The following is a 17,450-nucleotide window of genomic DNA, read 5'->3' on the forward strand; positions in this document are numbered from 1 at the left end:
TGTTCAGGGAAGAAGAGCTGAAAGCACTTGGGATATTCCACTTGGAGATGTGTGGCTATGACACCTGTCATCGAGTGTCTCAGGATGGCCAGTGGCAGAGAAATGAGCAGGCTGTCCTGTGTGCATGGGCGGGACTGGGGAACTCCGGAGAGGATGAGTCTGGAGTCCTCCAGCTCTGAGTTGAGGTGTGGGGTCTGGAGTAGGTTGATTAGTCCGTCTGTCTATTCCTCATCTGATAAATGGGCTTTCCTATTGAACAGGAAGATCAGGACAGTAAAAAAACAACAACAGCTAGTTCTTGTTCCTCAGAACTAGGGGGTGAGTTTTAATGAGGCACATTTCAACCGAATAAAGGTGGAATTTGCTAAAGATTGTTGCTGGCCACGAACCTAGCAAGTGCCACTTCCTCAGAGGTGTTCAAACTGGGTGTCCATCTGTCAGAGATGGGGATTCCTGCATGGGAGGGGGTCTGGAAGATCATACCCCAAGATCCCTTCCATGCTAAGACCTGTGAAGCCCAGAGCATGTCCCTGGACAAGTCACTGAACGATTTTTGCCTCATTTCCTCCATCTGTTAAACAAGCAGGAGAGTTTTTCTCCCTTCCTTTTTTCAGTGTTCATGTGAGCAGGCCCATGTTCTAAATCCGACCTCTCTCCATTAACTCTCTTGTCACGCCCCAATTTTTTTTCTTCTCACTCTTATTTTCCTTGAACTTACCATGACTCTAAATTACATTTATTTTTGTTATTCAAAATTAATGCTGTTTCCCCAGTTAGACTTTTGGGTTCCAAGAGGTCCGGCTCTGTGTTGTATTTGTTCATTGATGTATCCTCAGAATATAGGCTACATGGCACTGGTGGTGTTGGGGTGATTACATGAGCTCATCATTTGAAATGTTTTTAGGTCTAGGAAGGAAGGGTGTTGGATCAATATCATACTTCACTATTCTTGTTATAATAAAGATACTCTATACCTTGAAATAGGGCCATGTTCCCCATGACTTGGCTATGAACATCTGCCATTTTGTACCCAATTGGTGATAAATGGTTAATAATCAAAAGAAAATAGTCAAACTCTTTTTAATTGTAGGTGGAAATAAGCTTTTTTTGTCTTAGAATTGGGATGCTTGTTAATATTCCATGTGGTCCAGGACCAGCCTTAAGGTGCATGGAGAGATTGGGTCACTGCTATTCACACTTGCGTGCCTCTCATTTAGATGTGGCGAAGGCAAGTGGCTGGACACAGCTAGGCATGGCTTCCCTACCCTCCTGTCCCTCTTCTATCCTAGAATCAGGCTTGCTTCAGATGACTCTCCATGTAGCAATGGGCCCTCTGCCCTCCAAATTATGGGCCTCTCTCCCTTCTGTTCTCAGCTATAATTCTTTAGATTTGGAATTTCTTTTTATCAAAAGATATCAGGACTCAATTTTTTTATGGCCTGTTTAGAAGTGAAGCACAACAAATAGCTATTCTGAGGATATCTGCACAGTGATCATGGTACAATTGATCGACAGTGTACACTTTCCAGGTTTAGCAGGAAGGGATGTGCAGAGAAACAAGAGACCACTTACTCTCTGAAAGACCAGTGAGAGGTGGTGAGGGCACAGATCCTCCTAAAAACACATTAGGCTTTGCCAATTACCCAGTTCTGCCCAGGGGCCCTCTCTCTCCTTACCTCCTACCACTCCTCTGTTTTTGCTATTATATCTCATCCCAAGTACCTTTAGAAATGTTTTATGTGAAGGCTGATCATGCCTTGGGTGAGTGATATGGCCTCCTATAACCTTTCCAAGATTCACAGGCTATCAGACCATGGGGTGATCATTCAGGATTCCTCATGTCAGACGTGGGCAATTTTAAGGGCCAGGCAGGGGTATAACTTGCTAAGGTCGCACTACCAGTGAATTTCCAAATGTGGCTACAAAAGTGAATATCATCCGTCCCCATGGTGGGCCCTTCATCTGTGCTATAAATAAAGGGCTAGGCACATAATTATTAAAGGGGCCTCAGACAGAGTTAGCAGCTACTTCCAGTCCTGCTGATGTAGCATCTGTGTTGCATTCATTATCCTCAGTCTCAGTGGGCAAGGTATAGAGAGGAAGCCCCCACCTGAGCCAGCCAGAAATTCTGGGCAGGTTTCCCCAAAGATGGGTGGACTGTGAGTCAGGCACACATGGGATTCTGAGTGAGAATAAGTAAATGTTGTCTTATTTGGAGAAGAGGTCCAGGGAGGTATAATCCACATCTGACTGAGCCATTTTGATGAGAAGGAAATCTCATTTCCAGATACCTCTGTGAGATAATCTTGGTTTTGAGAGTGACATCACAAGAGACCATTTTGAGCAAAAGTTAGTGAAGGCAGTTCTGCATGAAACACAGATACATACACAGCCCAACAAAGACATTACTGGTGAGCGAACTGTTTCCAGAAGCCTTGTATAGAATACAAGAGGGGCAGTCTTGTAAATTTTATTTTTTATTATAGTTTACATTTAACGCTATTTGTATTAGTTTGCGGTGTACAGCACTGTGGATAGACATACAGATTACCAAGTGTTCCCTCCAATAAATAATTCAAGTGCCCTCTTGGCACGATACATAGTTATTACAGTGTTATTGACTGTATTCCTATCTGTACTTTACATCCCCGTGACTAGTTTTTAACTACCTTTTTGTACTTCTCAATCTCTTTACCTTTTTCAACAAATCCCTCAAACCGCCCCCCCCCTCCCCCACCCCGCCCGGCAACTATCAGTCTGCTCTCTGTATCTCTGAGTCTGTTTTTGTTTTATTTGTTTATTTTGTCCCTTAGGTTCCACATATGAGTGAAATCATATGATATTTATCTCTCTCATCTAGCTTAATTCACTTAGCATAATACTCCCTAAGTCTATCTATGCTGTTACAAATGGTATGATTTCATTCCTTTTTGTGGCCAAGTAATATTCCATTGTATATATGTACCACAACTGTTTTAACCACTCATATATTAAGCTTCATTTTAAAAAATATGTTTCTATTGATTTCAGAGAGAGGAAGGGAGAGGGAGAGAGAGATAGAAACATCAATGATGAGAGAGAATCATTGATCAGCTGCATCCTGCATGCCCCCTACTAGGGATTGAGCCCGAAACCCAGCATGTGCCCTGATAGGAAATCGAACCATGACCTTCTGGTCCATGGGTCAGTGCTCAACCACTGACCGACATTGGCCAGGCTCCACTTGTCTATTGATGGGCACTTGGGTTGCTTCCATATTTTGGCTGTTGTAAATAATGCTGCAGTGGCCATGTGCATTCCCCTGAAGCTGTGTGCTTGGTCAAAGAGGACAGCCTTACCTGAAAGGATAAGACCATTCTTGGGTCAATGCTATAGGAGTAGCCGCAAACTCCAAACAAGCTCTCCACAGTGGCAGATTTTAAGCAAAGTACCAGAATGTATATATTTCAAGGAGTTATGCCTCCTTCAAAATTGCCTAGAAATCTTGAAAGGAAGCTAATCTTGTTTTTCTGAGGGTATTTTCTTTGGAACATTGTTACAAGCTGTAGAATATCTTGAATGGTGAAGAATCATTCTGGAAACATCAAATGTCTTGGCCCTCAAAGAGCTCCCATCCTAGGGAGCAGCAGGACCCAGTAGGGACTCAGCACTTTCGATGCCAGTAGCACTATTGGCAGAGCAGGGCCACTCATGAAAGTGATTGCACATTGGTTGTGCAAACAGCTTTCAAATAGCAATTCAAAGACATGTTTATTTCAACCAATAGCAAAGTATAGAAACAAGCAAGTTCCGCTTGCTTAATTAAAATGTATAAGCAAATGACCTGATCTTTAAAAAAACTTGGTCATCTTTCTGATGGTAACCATAAGCAGAGGTATTTGATAAACAAAGATTGCCTTTTAAATTTTAGTTTTGTGAAGGCGGTTTCTTGTAAACGAAAGGAAGAACTCCAGGTTTCACTTCCCTTATCTCTGCTGAAGATGGTTGTCTGTCTTTCCTGAAGGTCACGCCTTGCTGTCCAGCTCCTTGATCGTCAGGTGCAAACTGCCCTTCCTGCTTGCTCCTTCTCCTTCTCATTCTATGTTGGATTCAAAGAGGATGTCATAGCATGTCTCATGCATGTTGTAACAGAGACAGATTACTGGAGATTTCCCATTTCTGGGTATTATTAAAACTGCCCACTTATATGATCATAATGATACTACTCTTCCTTGGGATGCAGCTATGCCTTCCCTATTATTGGTTCCCCCTTTTTTATAAATACCTGTCTCGTGTCTTAGCTTGTGTCTCTAGAAGGCAGAGAGCTTCTCTAGGTGGCATGAAGTTACTGGCAGTGCCACCATTCAGAGTAGTTAAGAGTGAATAAAGGCTTTGGACTCAAATAGAATTGAGCATGTTCTCTGGACCTGTCAATTACTACTCTATCACTTTGAATATGTCACTTAATGGAGCTAAGTTTCTGCTTTCTCACTCATAAAATGGGTATAATCATAGTACTGCATTATGAGCGTCTTAAGAGGATTGAATGGTACGAGCTGTTCTCTGGAAAGCATTTAGGAGTTTGTGGGGATTCCTAGCACCCGTGATGATGCCCCAAACTTGGCATGCTCTCAATGCTGGAAGGAAAGAAGGACTGGAGGGAGAGGAGGTAAACTTGGTTAGGAAGGGAAGATACTCATAATAATTAGCAATGTTTGAAGCAGTGTACGGTGTACAGTACAGACTCTAGTGAGTCCTAGTCAGCCAGGATTCAAGAACAAAGATCCTTTGAAAAAAGTCAATTTGAGTTCAGAGAAATCTGAAGGGAAGATCAAGGTAATAGGATGTTACCTTAGATGCCTACACTGTGAGGCTGCATGGGGCTGATGGGAAGTCTGGCTCCCACCTTCATGGCAGGTTAGCTGGGCACAGCTGGCAGTGACAATGTCCCTGGGCTTAGGGCTGACTCCCTGGCAGAGTAGGGAGGAAGGAAGCAAGATACAATTTAGGGATTCCTGAGGGGGTCACAGGCTCCTTAGAGGACTGGACTTGTTATGATTCAAAGCTGGGTTCAAGTTCAGATTCTGTCACTTTCCACCTCTGTAACCCTGGGTGAATTATTTAACCAATTTGCCTCTCAGTTTGCTCAATTATAAGCTGGTAAAAATAATACTATCCTACATAGGTAATGCAAAGATGAAGAGAGATAATGGAGTAAAAGCATCTACCTGCTATAATAACAGGCAAAAGTAGGCCCTGAAAAATCAATTATTTTTTATCTTATAATTAGCAAAGCGCTTTCTGGAGGCCCCTTCCATTTCACCTGAGGCCTACAAAAGCTGTGGCTGCCTACAGTGTAGGGTTCAGCCACCACAGGGTCCAGCTTGACATTATCCCTTTTAGATATTCACCTGTAATTTGGATTAATTGCTCTAGATTTGGCCAAGGGGGCCCAGATTCTCAGCCAAATTGGCTACACTGAGCTAAGGAGCAGAGCTCTTGACTCCGCGCTCAGACACTCTCTGAAGCAAGCACTTTCTGCCTTTTCCATTCTCTGCTGCCCTATGAGCCTAAGGGTCTAAGTCAATTTCCTGGGTTTCACCAAGGATCCCAGAAAAGCTTCAATACTAGCCCTGGAGCCAACTGCTCAGATCATCTGGGCAGTCTAAGCAGAAATTCAGTAAATGATGAGGAGAAGAGAGACGCCATTGGATTTCCCTCCAGCACCCAGCTTTGCTTGGCATATGTACAATGAGGGGAACCTGCTTTAATGGCCTCTTCCAGACTTTGAAAACAGCCCGCAGATGCTTGCATGTGATTTCTTCACTTTGTTTGAAGGAAAGAACCTATAGCCCAGACCGTGCTCCTGAGCGGTGACATATCTTTAGCTCTGTCCTTTCCTGGTAAATTAGTTATGCTTTCTTCAGCGCGTAGCTTGGTGAACTTCAGATGAAGAGAGCATTTTTCTGATGAGGACTCACATGTGATAAGTCTTAAAGGGAATTTTCTTAAAATGAGGCCTGCCTATGTATCTCTTCTGCTCACTAGTAAGAAGGCCCATCTTGGATCTTTAAAGAAATGAGCTGGATAATTCTATTTCCCAGGTATATTCTGTTAGTACTTCAAATGGCTTGCTCACCTTTGTAGGAGCCTTCTCTTTTTAGACAGGAATTTTCAACATTTCTTTATTATAAAGCTTTAAATCAAATCGATCTTAACCCGGAAATCCAATATAAAACATCAATAAAAGTTGAGTTGTTTTGGATTAAGTGGGATTGGGCTGGAACTCTCCACCTTCGCCCCTCTCACCCACCTTACAGTTCCCAAGACTCTTTCGTGGAATGCAGGACTCCGTAGTGTACAATTTGAACACCACTGTTCTATAAATTTACTACGTGTGATTCATTTTGAAGGGTCAGCGCATCATAGAGGACCTGATAAAAGCTCTAATAGTGCACATTCCAAAAATAGCAGGCGGCTCATAGACTGTGATGAGTCAGCCACACCAGGCTCCAGTGCCATTCTAACACCTACTAATTGTGTAGCCTCAGAAACAACTTAACCCTTTTGAGCTCTTTTCTACCAAAATACTTAATAAATGGGGATATGAACTCCCATGTCACCAGCTTATATCAGGTTTATCTTTGTAAATGTCCCACTCAACACTATACCAGGTGCCCTCCATGAAATCCAGTTTTCTTGGTCTGGGGAACAAGGCATTTAAAAAGAATTCTACTGAGAAGTTTCAGAAGGGCGGGGCGAGTTTCTGTAGGTTCACCAGGTTCAAATAACATAAAACAAGACTCTTTGTCCCGGTGAGTTCTAGATTAGGGCAATCAGAGGCCTCTTCTTTCATCAGCTCTCATAGTTGCAGCTCTAATCTGCAAGAAAGATGAAAGGCATTCCCACCCAGAAGTTGAAATAGTTTGGACAACCACCAAACACCCACCCCACCATAAGAGCATGGGTTATATGTACAAGGTTACTCATGGAACTAAAAAACATTTTAAAAAAGGTAAAAGCTCTTTTGGCTGCATATCTAGGGGAATTTGTTACAGCTCTCACCTGTACACATTAGAACCCCATCATTTAACAAATAACAAAAGAAAAATATAAGCCATCAAGACCAGGCTTGCCGGGAGTTATACTCAATTATTATTAGTCATGCTTGTTACTCTTTGGGAAGGAGCCCAAAGCTAAGTCTGCCTCCACTGTCAGTGGTTTCAGGTTTAACCTTTAAAAGTCCATGAGTCTGAGGAGACTTAGCAAAAGGACTCAGTCCAGCTAGGATGGCAGCTTCAAGTGTGCACCTTGCCTCTTAGGCTGGTGGGAAGCTGACTGCGTGGCCTCCTCACCGCCCACCCCAAATGCCTGGGCAGTCAGAACCAAGGCCTTTGGGATGGTAAGGTTGCTTGCCCTTTGCTTCAATATGGATGTGACTGCAGCCTCACTAAGACAGTGAACCTGTGTAGCAGTCCAGGTGACCTTCTATCTCAACTCCTGCTTGCACACCAATGATGGGGCGCAGAACAAGACTTGTCTTCCCTCCTGTCCTTTTGATTAGGAATCTCCTAGAAAGTATAGACAGCCTCTTAGAGGGGTGTGTTTTGGGGAAGGGGGAGTTGCTGGAAAAGAGGAAATAGAGGAAAATAGAGTCTGTTCCAACTTTTTCATCCCCGAAATGAGAAGGCCACTTTCGGATGCTGGAGGTATGGGGCCAGAGGGGATATGGGATTCATTTTATAGGTGCTAAAATAAGACCTGACTAGGTGAAGTAAGCTCATAATTAGTGAGTGGAGGCAGACCCAGTGGTAGGACATGCATTTTCCCACTCCCAGCCCAATGAATTCCCCTTTGTGCTGCAATGTTCCATTTATCATCGCTGTGAAGGAGACATTCCATGTTGGTTTCATTTTACGTCTCTTATTACAATTTCCACATTTACCCCTATGGTCCTGGTAATTTTGTGGCTTTTCATTGATGGTGGCACCAGAGCCTGTGGCTTGGTGGAAATCACCTTAAACTTCTTTCCTTTTCGCTATCTTATCCCTGACTTACCTTGTAACACTCCCCTCCCCTTTCAGAATCTCCCAGTCCTCAGGTGTTAGGGCCCCTAAAACTTTCTTTGGTTTATATACATATCATTGGTTTGTGGTTCCTGATTTTCCATTGGATAAATCACTTACTCTTTCTGGGCCTCAGTTTCCTTTTAGCCAAGAGAGGAGGTGGGGCTAGTTGGTTTCTGAAAACCTGTCTTGGCTTTCTGGGACACTGCCTTCCACATAGGCTGTCCTGGACTCTTTGGTGGGTTGAGGGATTGGGGTGAGATGGGGTTCAGGATCCATCTTATAGCCAAAGAGGGAAGTAAATGATGCTTCACAAAATAAAGAGGGAGAAAAAAATCTAGTTCTTACTAAATAAGAAAGAGAAATGAGAACAGATTGAAAATAGGGAGGGAGTGCATATTAAGTAGAAGTCTTACTTAATACAAGCTGTCTTTAAGGCAATTTGAAAATGGGTCATTTTGGCTCCCCAAAAACCATCTTTGCTTTGATCCTTCATCTACCTATGCATCCATCCATCTATCCATCCATACTCTCACCTGCTGTCATCTATTTCTCTGACCCACAAGGGAGGAAAGAGCAGGGAAAGCACATGACCTAGAGCAGCGGTCTCCAACCGGTGGTCCGTGGACCACTGGTGGTCCGTGAGGTCCAAAAGGTTGGCAACCACTGTCCTAGAGGATCCCCAGTGAAACAGGTTCAGTTCATCCAGCTGCATGTCTGTGAGGCCTAGAGCCTTCTGGCCAGATGTCCAGTGTGACCCACATCTCCCCTTGGTGTCAGTGATACCCTTCCAGGCACACGTGTCAGCCTGGGGAGTTAGATGGAGTTATATGAGACCACAGCCTACCCAGATGTGCTGTGCACCTTTGGAAAGAGACCAGCATAGGGGAAATGATGTTTCTGGGGCAGGGGAGGAGGACACAGGGAGGAAAATGGAGCAGCCTTCTTCCCTCCTGTGAGGGAAGTTCTGGAAGCTGTTGAAGTTCACAGGTAGGAGGGAAGCGGTTGGAGGAGCAGTCCTAGACCCAGGGAAGTCACCAGGGCATACTGGCTGCAACTGTGTGGGGGTGACTTGGTGAGTAGTGAGAGAGCAGAGAGCCTCTGCCTGGGGAGCTGAGAATATTCCTCCTCTCACCTGCTTAGGACCTCACCAATTTCTTTTTCTTCCTCCAATCCTCCCTGTTCCCCAGCCCGCCCCTCAGGCTAGGAGAGACCAAAACACACACACACACACACAAAAACCACTTCCCAAGAGAGAAAACTGCAGCTCCTCAAAGATGGAAAGTAGAGCCATCCTCCTAATACTTTGAACTTGGGATGTTTCAGAGACCGGTGAATCGTGTCAGGAATGAGAATGGCTCGAGACAGGGCCCAAGGAACAAATCTGGCTCCACCAGGGAGATGAAAGAATCTTCTCCTTCCTTTGCCATTTACTAGGAGATGTAATTCTGTCTGACCTTCTCCCCTACACCCGCTCAAGCCTCTCCCTGGAGCCTGGCAGACACTTAGCCATTCTGGGAAAAGGCAGGATCCTTTCATTAACTTCAGCCTGATTGAAGTCCCAGAGCCCAGCAGATTGCATTCCCCTCCCTCTCTGCCTCCTGCCTTGGGTCACTCCCCACACAGCCAGGCAGTGAGCTGTTTTCCAATGGGAAGAATGAGAATGGGGTCTGGTTGGGGGCCCAGAAGGTCTGGACCTGTGCTTTTTAGGTCTGTGGCTTTGTGGAGGGACAGGCTCATCTCTGCTTGCCAGTGCCTCAGTTTCCCTTGGATTTTTGAGCACATTTGTTCCACCTCCAGGATGGAGGCCAGCAGTCAGCTGTGTCAGGGTGATAGGGTGGGAATAGACTGAGACGGTTGCTGAGGGGCTGGGGGTAAGAGTGCCCGGCCTGTTGTGAATTATCAGTGTGATCCTGAATTCACTATCAACTTCTACAACAGAAGAATTTAGTCTGCAGCTTTAAAGTTTGTTTTGGTGGCAGATCATTCATTCTAAAATGAAATTGTTTATATGAAAGAGGGTAAAACAGAGCCACTCTGGTTGAAGGGAGGGAGGGAGAGGAGAACACATGGAAATCTCTGTCTACACCACCTTCTCTCTGTCCAGTCCCCCAGCAGAGGGGGCTCCTGAGCCCTCTGGGGACACAGTGAATTCCTCATCCACCCTGGGACCTTCCACTGTCTCCCTCAGGTTCTGACACTGTAAGAGTGGAAGTCTATTTTGAGGACCAGATAGATCTAAATGGTCTACAGTTTTTAATATAGGAGAACTTCCTGAGCTATATTTCTAATGCACATCTGGGCACCGACTTCAGTGCAGAGGACGGCCCCTTCCTTTCCTGGGTGCAGACTGTGTTTCACTCAAGAGCTCATGTTTGGGTGGAGCATGGTTAAATCCTGGAGCCAGGAGGCAGGGATTTGGGGCTGATGGTGAGGAAAGGCTATTCTTTAGGGGACTGTTGAGAGAGGAGGTCACAGGCTTGCCTTTGGTTATTTCCCAGGTCAGATAACACCTGAGATGCACTCTAGATTGTGAATCAATAGTTTAGGGTCTACAAGGTAAGGAATTCAGAAGTTTTAGAAGTTACTGGATAACCATCCTTGATACCACCTCCCTGCCTCCCCCAACCTACCAATTAAAGTGGTCCTAACGCATCAGAACTGCAATGGGCCCATCGAACATTTTATTGTTTCATCCACAGGAAGAGGAGCTCGCTTTCTCTCTCTCTCTTTCTCCATCCCTTTCGATTTCATGCTGTCTTTTCTTCAGTTGAACCTTTGACTCCTACACTGATGTATAAGCCAATATTCTCTCATAAAACCTACAGCGGATAGAGAAGAGTGTGTTCCCACTGCTGATTAATTCATTCACATGTTTGAGTGCCTACTTCAGGCAGGAAATACTCTAGATGCTGAGTGCCACTTCCTCTTGTCGACTTGAAGGGTGTCACCAGCAGTCTCTCACAAGTGTCTTCTGCAGGCTCAGCAGTTTAGTCATTCTAGTCCCTGCTATTGACAGTATTCACCACTTTCCCTTAAAGTCATTTGACCAATAGGTATTTATTGACTAATTGTATGTCCAGACTCCTCAGTACTTTGAGAAATGTAGAGATTACATGAGATAGTAACCATGGTATTGTTGGGTACAGTCTTGTTAGGTAAGAAAAAGAAAATAAAAAATACATATAACAGCACAAAACAGAACTTCAAACAACTAAGAACTAAATTGCATGCATGTGGGTCCTTCTGAAGAGAAGGAAAAGAGGGTCTAATAGTTCCAGGGATAGATCCTGACTTTGTTGAGCTAGGGACACTATGAATAATAACCAAAATGCCACATCTCTATTTCCAATCAAACAAATGGATCTGGTTATTTCTCAAGTCCAAAACCACTGGCATGAGGAAATAGTGCATCTGATAAGATGCTTTGAACACACTTGTGGTTGATTTGCAGTTGCAGCATCAGAACTGGGAGGAACTAGACCTTTTGGTTTCATGCTTGCTGTCTACTTGCTGAGCCCCATTAAAAGGAGGTAGAAGAGTCCCTTCCCACTGGATTGCAAGGGCCTGGAGAATTTGAGATTTGATTCCGATATGCTAACACATGTTGGTGGCCTTGTTCTTAACAAGGTCACTCTCATACCCATACCTCACCCCACCCTTTCTATTCCTCCTTCCCATCTCCATCCTAACCTGTGCTCTGCTCAATTTAGAACCCTAGGTTGTACTGATGAGATCTGAAGAGTGGATGGTCATTACCAATTAAATAAAATAATGTCTGGAAGGAACAATCAGTTAAAAGTCATTCATGGGGACACATGTTTTAGGTACTGCCTGTAGCTCACTTGACTAATAGTCTGGCACTCATCTTTTTTCCCTATGCCATGTCTCATCAGTGAGTTATCTCCAATGCTCTATAAATCAGAGGCATCACATAATAAAAGAAAGAGGATGCAATATAATTTTGGATTTAAATTCCCAATACCTATACTCCTTGTGTGACCTGGAAAATGTTATTTAAATTCCATAAGTCTCAATTTCTCCCATAAAGTGGAGCTAATTTTTATGTCATGATGGAGTCGTGAAGATTAAAAAAGAAAAATTGTATAGAGCAGCAGTCACTGTGCTGGGTACCCAGGGGTTGGATCTTCAATGCACTATAATGCCCTCCTCCCTGTGCCCTTAATGTGTGCTATGGCTGGCCATAGGGAGATGCAAATGCAATGGGTGCTATACTGGGACTGGGGAGTCCCTTTTTCATGTTTCTGTTCTTGCAGCTGCCCCACCTCAGGTGCCTCGATCTACCACCTTTCCATTTTCAAGGCTCAGTTCAAACTCTGTCTTATTTAAGCAACCCCACCCTGACCTTTCTGAACTTACCTCCACATGTTTATGCTTACACCCTATTACGTATGTTCTGCTCACACTGATATGCATGCCTTATCCTTTGGCCAACTTGTAGGTTCCTTAAAGGCAGGGACTAAGTCCCATAATGTCTGGCCCTTAGTGTCTAATCAGATACCCCCATGGCTTGTTGTTGGGCTGTTGCATTACCAAGAGAGGGGCCAAACTGGCTCTCTGTCAGATGGTGCCACCTTCTCATGGGTCCTTGTGCCTGGAGAGAGCTGATCCTCAAGCCTGGGTGTGCGGAGAAAAGTACAACTTTGACATTCTCCACCTCCTCTCTGCTATGTCCCAGTGTTAACACCCCTCTCCTCATTATTTTTGGCAAAGTCATTTAGAGAAGCCAGAAAAGCCCAGTTGAGCTTTTCTGAAGGCTGGAGGCCTGGAGTCCAGCATAACTCCCTCTCATTCTCGAACCAAACATAATATTGTTACAGCAAACATGAAATCTTTCCTATTTTTCGCAAATGCTCTCCAGGCCTAACAAAGCTAGCAGTCACATTTCTTGAATCAAAATAATCATCTGCCCTTTTTCTTTACCCCACACTTTTTTAGCATTTTTGCACAAAAATACAGAATGTTATTATTTTATTATTTAATCATATGAGTCAACTAGGTGCTTTTTGGAGAGAATGCAAAAATATTAAAACCTCACCTTTACCCTTTACTATTTTTTTAAAAATATTTTTTTATTGATTTCAGAGAGGAAAGGAGAGGGCGAGAGAGACAGAAACATCATTCATGAGAGAAAATTATTGATTGGCTGCCCCACATTGGAGAGCCTGCAACCGGGCATGTGCCCTGACCAGGAATTGAACCGTGACCTCCTGGTTCATAGGTTGATGCTCAATCGCTAAGCCAAGTTGTCTGGGCTATCCTGTACTATTGATTAAACACAAAGATACAGAAAAATAGATGAACTTGACTCTTGACTCAAATGATTATGCATGATAATTTGAGGCATGAGCTATGAATATGTAAATAGTAGATAGGATAAAAAAAACACATGATAAAGGGAAACAGAGTTACACGTAGCTGGGAAGAGAAAAGGGTCATTTTTACTGGGCTGATTAACAAAAAAGAGGAAGGAGGAAAAGGAGGAAGAGGAGAAAGAGAAGGGAACAGTGGAGGGGAAGGAGAAGGAGGCCTTTAGCTAGTGGTAGCACAGGCTACTTTGATAGTAAGAAGGAAGTCAGGTACCCTCTTCCTAAGAAGTGTATACATCTCTAGACTCCTGTCATTGAACTGACAATTTCAGGGAGGCTGGATCTGCTGAAGTCCTTCCATAGACCATGAGCCCCAATTCAAGCATTGGGGACACTTGTGAGAAAGGTAGGAGGCAGTAGAGAGGGACAATGCAGTCAGAGATGTGGTGGCCACAAGGTGAGAAGGTCTTTGAGTTGATGTTCCTGGCCCCTAACTCTCTTACATTAGCGACTCTGCTTCTTTAGCTCTGGATCTAGTCTATGGCAAGTCCATTGCTGATCAGTCCTCTTCAGGATAGTCTATGCAAACTTTGAGAAGTCTCACTAAGGAAAATTCCTTTTGTTCTTTTCCAGCTCCTCACAGCCAGTGACCTTGCAGCCAGTGACCTCAAAGGATTTCAGCCACAGGTAAGTTCCACTGATCCTTTCATGATGTTTGGGAGAGTGAAATGTTCCAGTTTGTTCATGAGTTAAAAAAGTTGGCACGGGGGCAGACCCCCCCCCCCCCCCCCTTGTATTTCCAACTTCTCTGACTCAAGGTGCCAACCTTGACAGTGACCTGGTGGCTTGCCTTCTCCCTCCAGCTCCTCTCTCATCTCATCGTGACCAAAACATCTTTTTCTTCTCTTTCTCTTAATATTTTATACTGGGGGAAAATATAGACCAAATATAGACCAATATGCTTGGAATGTGTGGTGGTGGGCTGCTGTATAGTATAACTATTACACTCACCCCCTAAGATCCTATCATGAGTCACACTTGAAGGTGACTTAGAAAATGATTAATCCAAGGAGGTAGAGGGTGCGGTGGGCTGCTGTATTCCCCTGTATTTCTCTTTTTTTGGGGGGGGGGGACAGAATAGTCACATTTGTTTAATCTTTGTGTGCACATGCCTTCCAGTCATTGGTCTGGCAACTCAGTTCATCTCTGACTCCAGCCCATCTTGGTTAGTTTTGCTGATCTTGGTTAGGAAATGGGCCACAATTCTCTCTGGCCAGAATGCTGTTTGGAGGTCACCATGAGTAAACCACAAGAGGGCCCAGACAAGGGCTCCCTGGGGACCTCCCGAACAGCACGGAAGACGGGTAGTCACCCTCCCTGTCTATAGAAGGGGACTTACTGCCTACACACAAACAGATAAGCACCAACACTCATTCATACCAGACACACAGTCTGTGTGTTCCCCATGGGCCCGGCGCAGACAGAGCATGGAGGTAAAGAGGAGATCCTGTAGTGAGAGCTATGTGCTCTGTAGATACAGGATCAGCAAGTGGGAAGTGAGAGGCTGCAAAGAGAATGAACAGAATAGCGAGCACCATTGGTGCGTCAAAGGTAAGTTTTTGCACCCTTTGGGGTATTCCCGTTACAGCTTGTTGATCCTTCTGTCAGGAATGTGATGAGGCTTAGGAATAAGTAATCAGGAAGCCTGATTGTCAACTATGGAAAACTGCTCATTAATTACAGTCTTTATTCACATATTCACATAAACTTCCAGGGGAGCTCAGGGAATGCCAAACAAAAACAAAAGAAAATCAACATTTACCCACATCCCATCCACCTCCACACCTACCTCACACACAGTAGCATCCCAGCTAATGATTTATTTTTGTCTGAAGATTTATACAAGGGGAAATGCTTTGTGTGATGTTGTGTTGAGGTTTAAAAAGGGTATCCAGTGGAGACTGAGTTTATGGAAGGCATGTGTGTGTGTGTGTTGGGGGGAGGGGGAGGCATCATTGCTTTCTGAAATGATCACATTCTCTCCATGTTTGTCATGCCACATTTCTAGATTATTTAAACTGAATTATTAAGAGAAGCGAAAGTCAGATATATTGGGTGCATCCACAACATGCGAGGCCATGATCCAAGAAAGGCAGCTTTCCTGCTCCCCCCACCAGCCCACAGTTGCTGGTACAGATGGCTCACTCCCCTGGTTCTGTCTGACCTTTCCACATTATCCCATTTGTGTGTCAGCCCCCCAAAGCTAGGAGCATACATCCACATTTTTCACTCCTCAGGATGTGTGTTCCTGAGGCCAGGAAGCCCTGGGAATGTTGTGGCCAGTGCGTAATGCCCAGATCAGAGTTAATTCTAAAGTGTTATTCCTGTGTCAGAAAGGACCGGATGTGTCTCAAGTCACTACCAAACTTTGGGCGCTTTTCCAAACAGAGACCATACTGCCCATGTGCTTGGGCCAACCCCACCTCCCAGCCCCACTGCACCAAATTGTTGGCTTCTGATGTTATTTTTTCCTTCTCTCTTTGGGTTTCAGATGATACTGAGTCCCACGCATCCTGATGTCCAAAATAATTCATGGGTCTGTTCCCTTCCAGGAACCATCAGTAGCTTTTGGGAGAGGAATCCACTGAGGACCCCTCTCTGGGGGAATTGTAATCAGGCAGGCTTGTAAGCTTTCACACCGTCCACACTAATCACTTGCCTATAAAGGGCTTTTTTTTCCTTGATGCCTGATCCTGCTGCGACCTCTTAGGGAAAATTGTCATGATTTCCTTGCTAATCTTGGATGACTCTCAGCTTGGAAAATGTGGACAAGGGCAACTCAATTAGGCTAGACCCGCTTGTCTCTTTGTCTGAGTCCTTTCTGCTTCCAGAAAGGAGGAAATAAGGAAGAGACTATCTGCCATTCTTCCCAGGATGGCTGGTTTGCAAGGATACCTTGCTCATTGGCAGAGTAAACCCACTGCTCTGCAGGTAGGCTGGTGGCTTATGCTAAGATCCTGAGGTTGTAGTTTGCTGTGGGAGTTCGGTGAGCTTGGCCTCTCGACCACAGAGGGTAGGACTATCTCTTAGAGTCAGGCCTGGGGCTGACAGGTGGCTACTATTTCAACAAGGTTTAGAGGCACAGATGAAAGAGCTTCTGAAATTCACACCAAAACCACCCAGACTCTTCTCTTCCTTATGGTTCCCCCCAAAACACATCTTTCATTTATCAAGACCCTGTTCTTCTTGCCTTTTGAGGGAACAGACACCCCTGAATCCCTCCTTTCTGGGCTTTGGATGACTGGAAATGACCACCCTCATCTCCCTTTGCCAGACCACCCCTCTCCAGTCCCAAAAGGAGTAAAAGAAGGCATCTCCTTCCATTTCATAGAAGCTTAACAATCATATGCTTTCCTCTCCATGTTTCTTTTTATCCTGTTTTCCCCTCCTTAAAAAAGCTATCCATGTTTCCTGGAGAAATTCGGAATGGGTGAGGGTGGTCAAATGTACAAAGTTCCAGTTACAAAATAAATAAGCCTTGGGCACGTACATCATGGTGACTATTGTCATTTCTAAAGTTAATAATACTGTATTGTATATTTGACAGTTGTTATGAAAATAAATCTTAAAAGTCTCATCCCAAGAAAAAAAAATTTGTAACTGTGTGGTAATAGATGTTAATTATAAGAAAAATTTTTAAAGAAATTTGGGAAATACAAAAAAAAAAAGGAAAAAATATCTTGATGCAAGTGTAGATAATGACATTTTAGGGGTGTGATCTTGCAGTCTTTAATGTACATAGGCATACACATAGATGGGTTGTTGAAAATTGATATCATTTTTTATATACTTTATTATGTTACCTTCTTTCTTGTTTGTTTGCGTGCTTCCCATGTCACTGGAAAATCTTCTAGCAGCAGGCTATTTTTGTCCGCTTGCTAGTACCGTCATTTATTTACCACTCCCCTCTTGTTAGACATTCCATTCCTTTTGCAGGCTGAGCTCGGCAGGAGTGATCCAAGGCAAATGCTAGATCGGGGCTCACAACTAGGACACAAATAGCATCCCAGCTTCT

The 17,450-nt window shown here is 44.2% G+C and overlaps 1 protein-coding gene across 2 annotated transcripts in view; it reads left to right on the top strand.

Annotated features, from left to right (window-relative positions):
* The window catches only part of SETBP1 (SET binding protein 1), a 347,277-nt gene that overhangs the window by 158,309 nt on the left and 171,518 nt on the right, over nt 1-17,450 (top strand). For both annotated transcript variants that reach the window (XM_070421073.1, XM_070421074.1), the window contains exon 3: nt 14,009-14,062. In XM_070421073.1, the coding sequence (XP_070277174.1) occupies nt 14,009-14,062 (54 nt within the window). The remainder of the gene's footprint in view (nt 1-14,008; nt 14,063-17,450) is intronic.

The sequence above is a fragment of the Myotis yumanensis genome, unplaced genomic scaffold, assembly GCF_028538775.1.
Source record: "Myotis yumanensis isolate MYYU_CA2020_CCGP unplaced genomic scaffold, mMyoYum1.0.hap1 SCAF_7, whole genome shotgun sequence".
NCBI lineage: Eukaryota > Metazoa > Chordata > Mammalia > Chiroptera > Vespertilionidae > Myotis > Myotis yumanensis.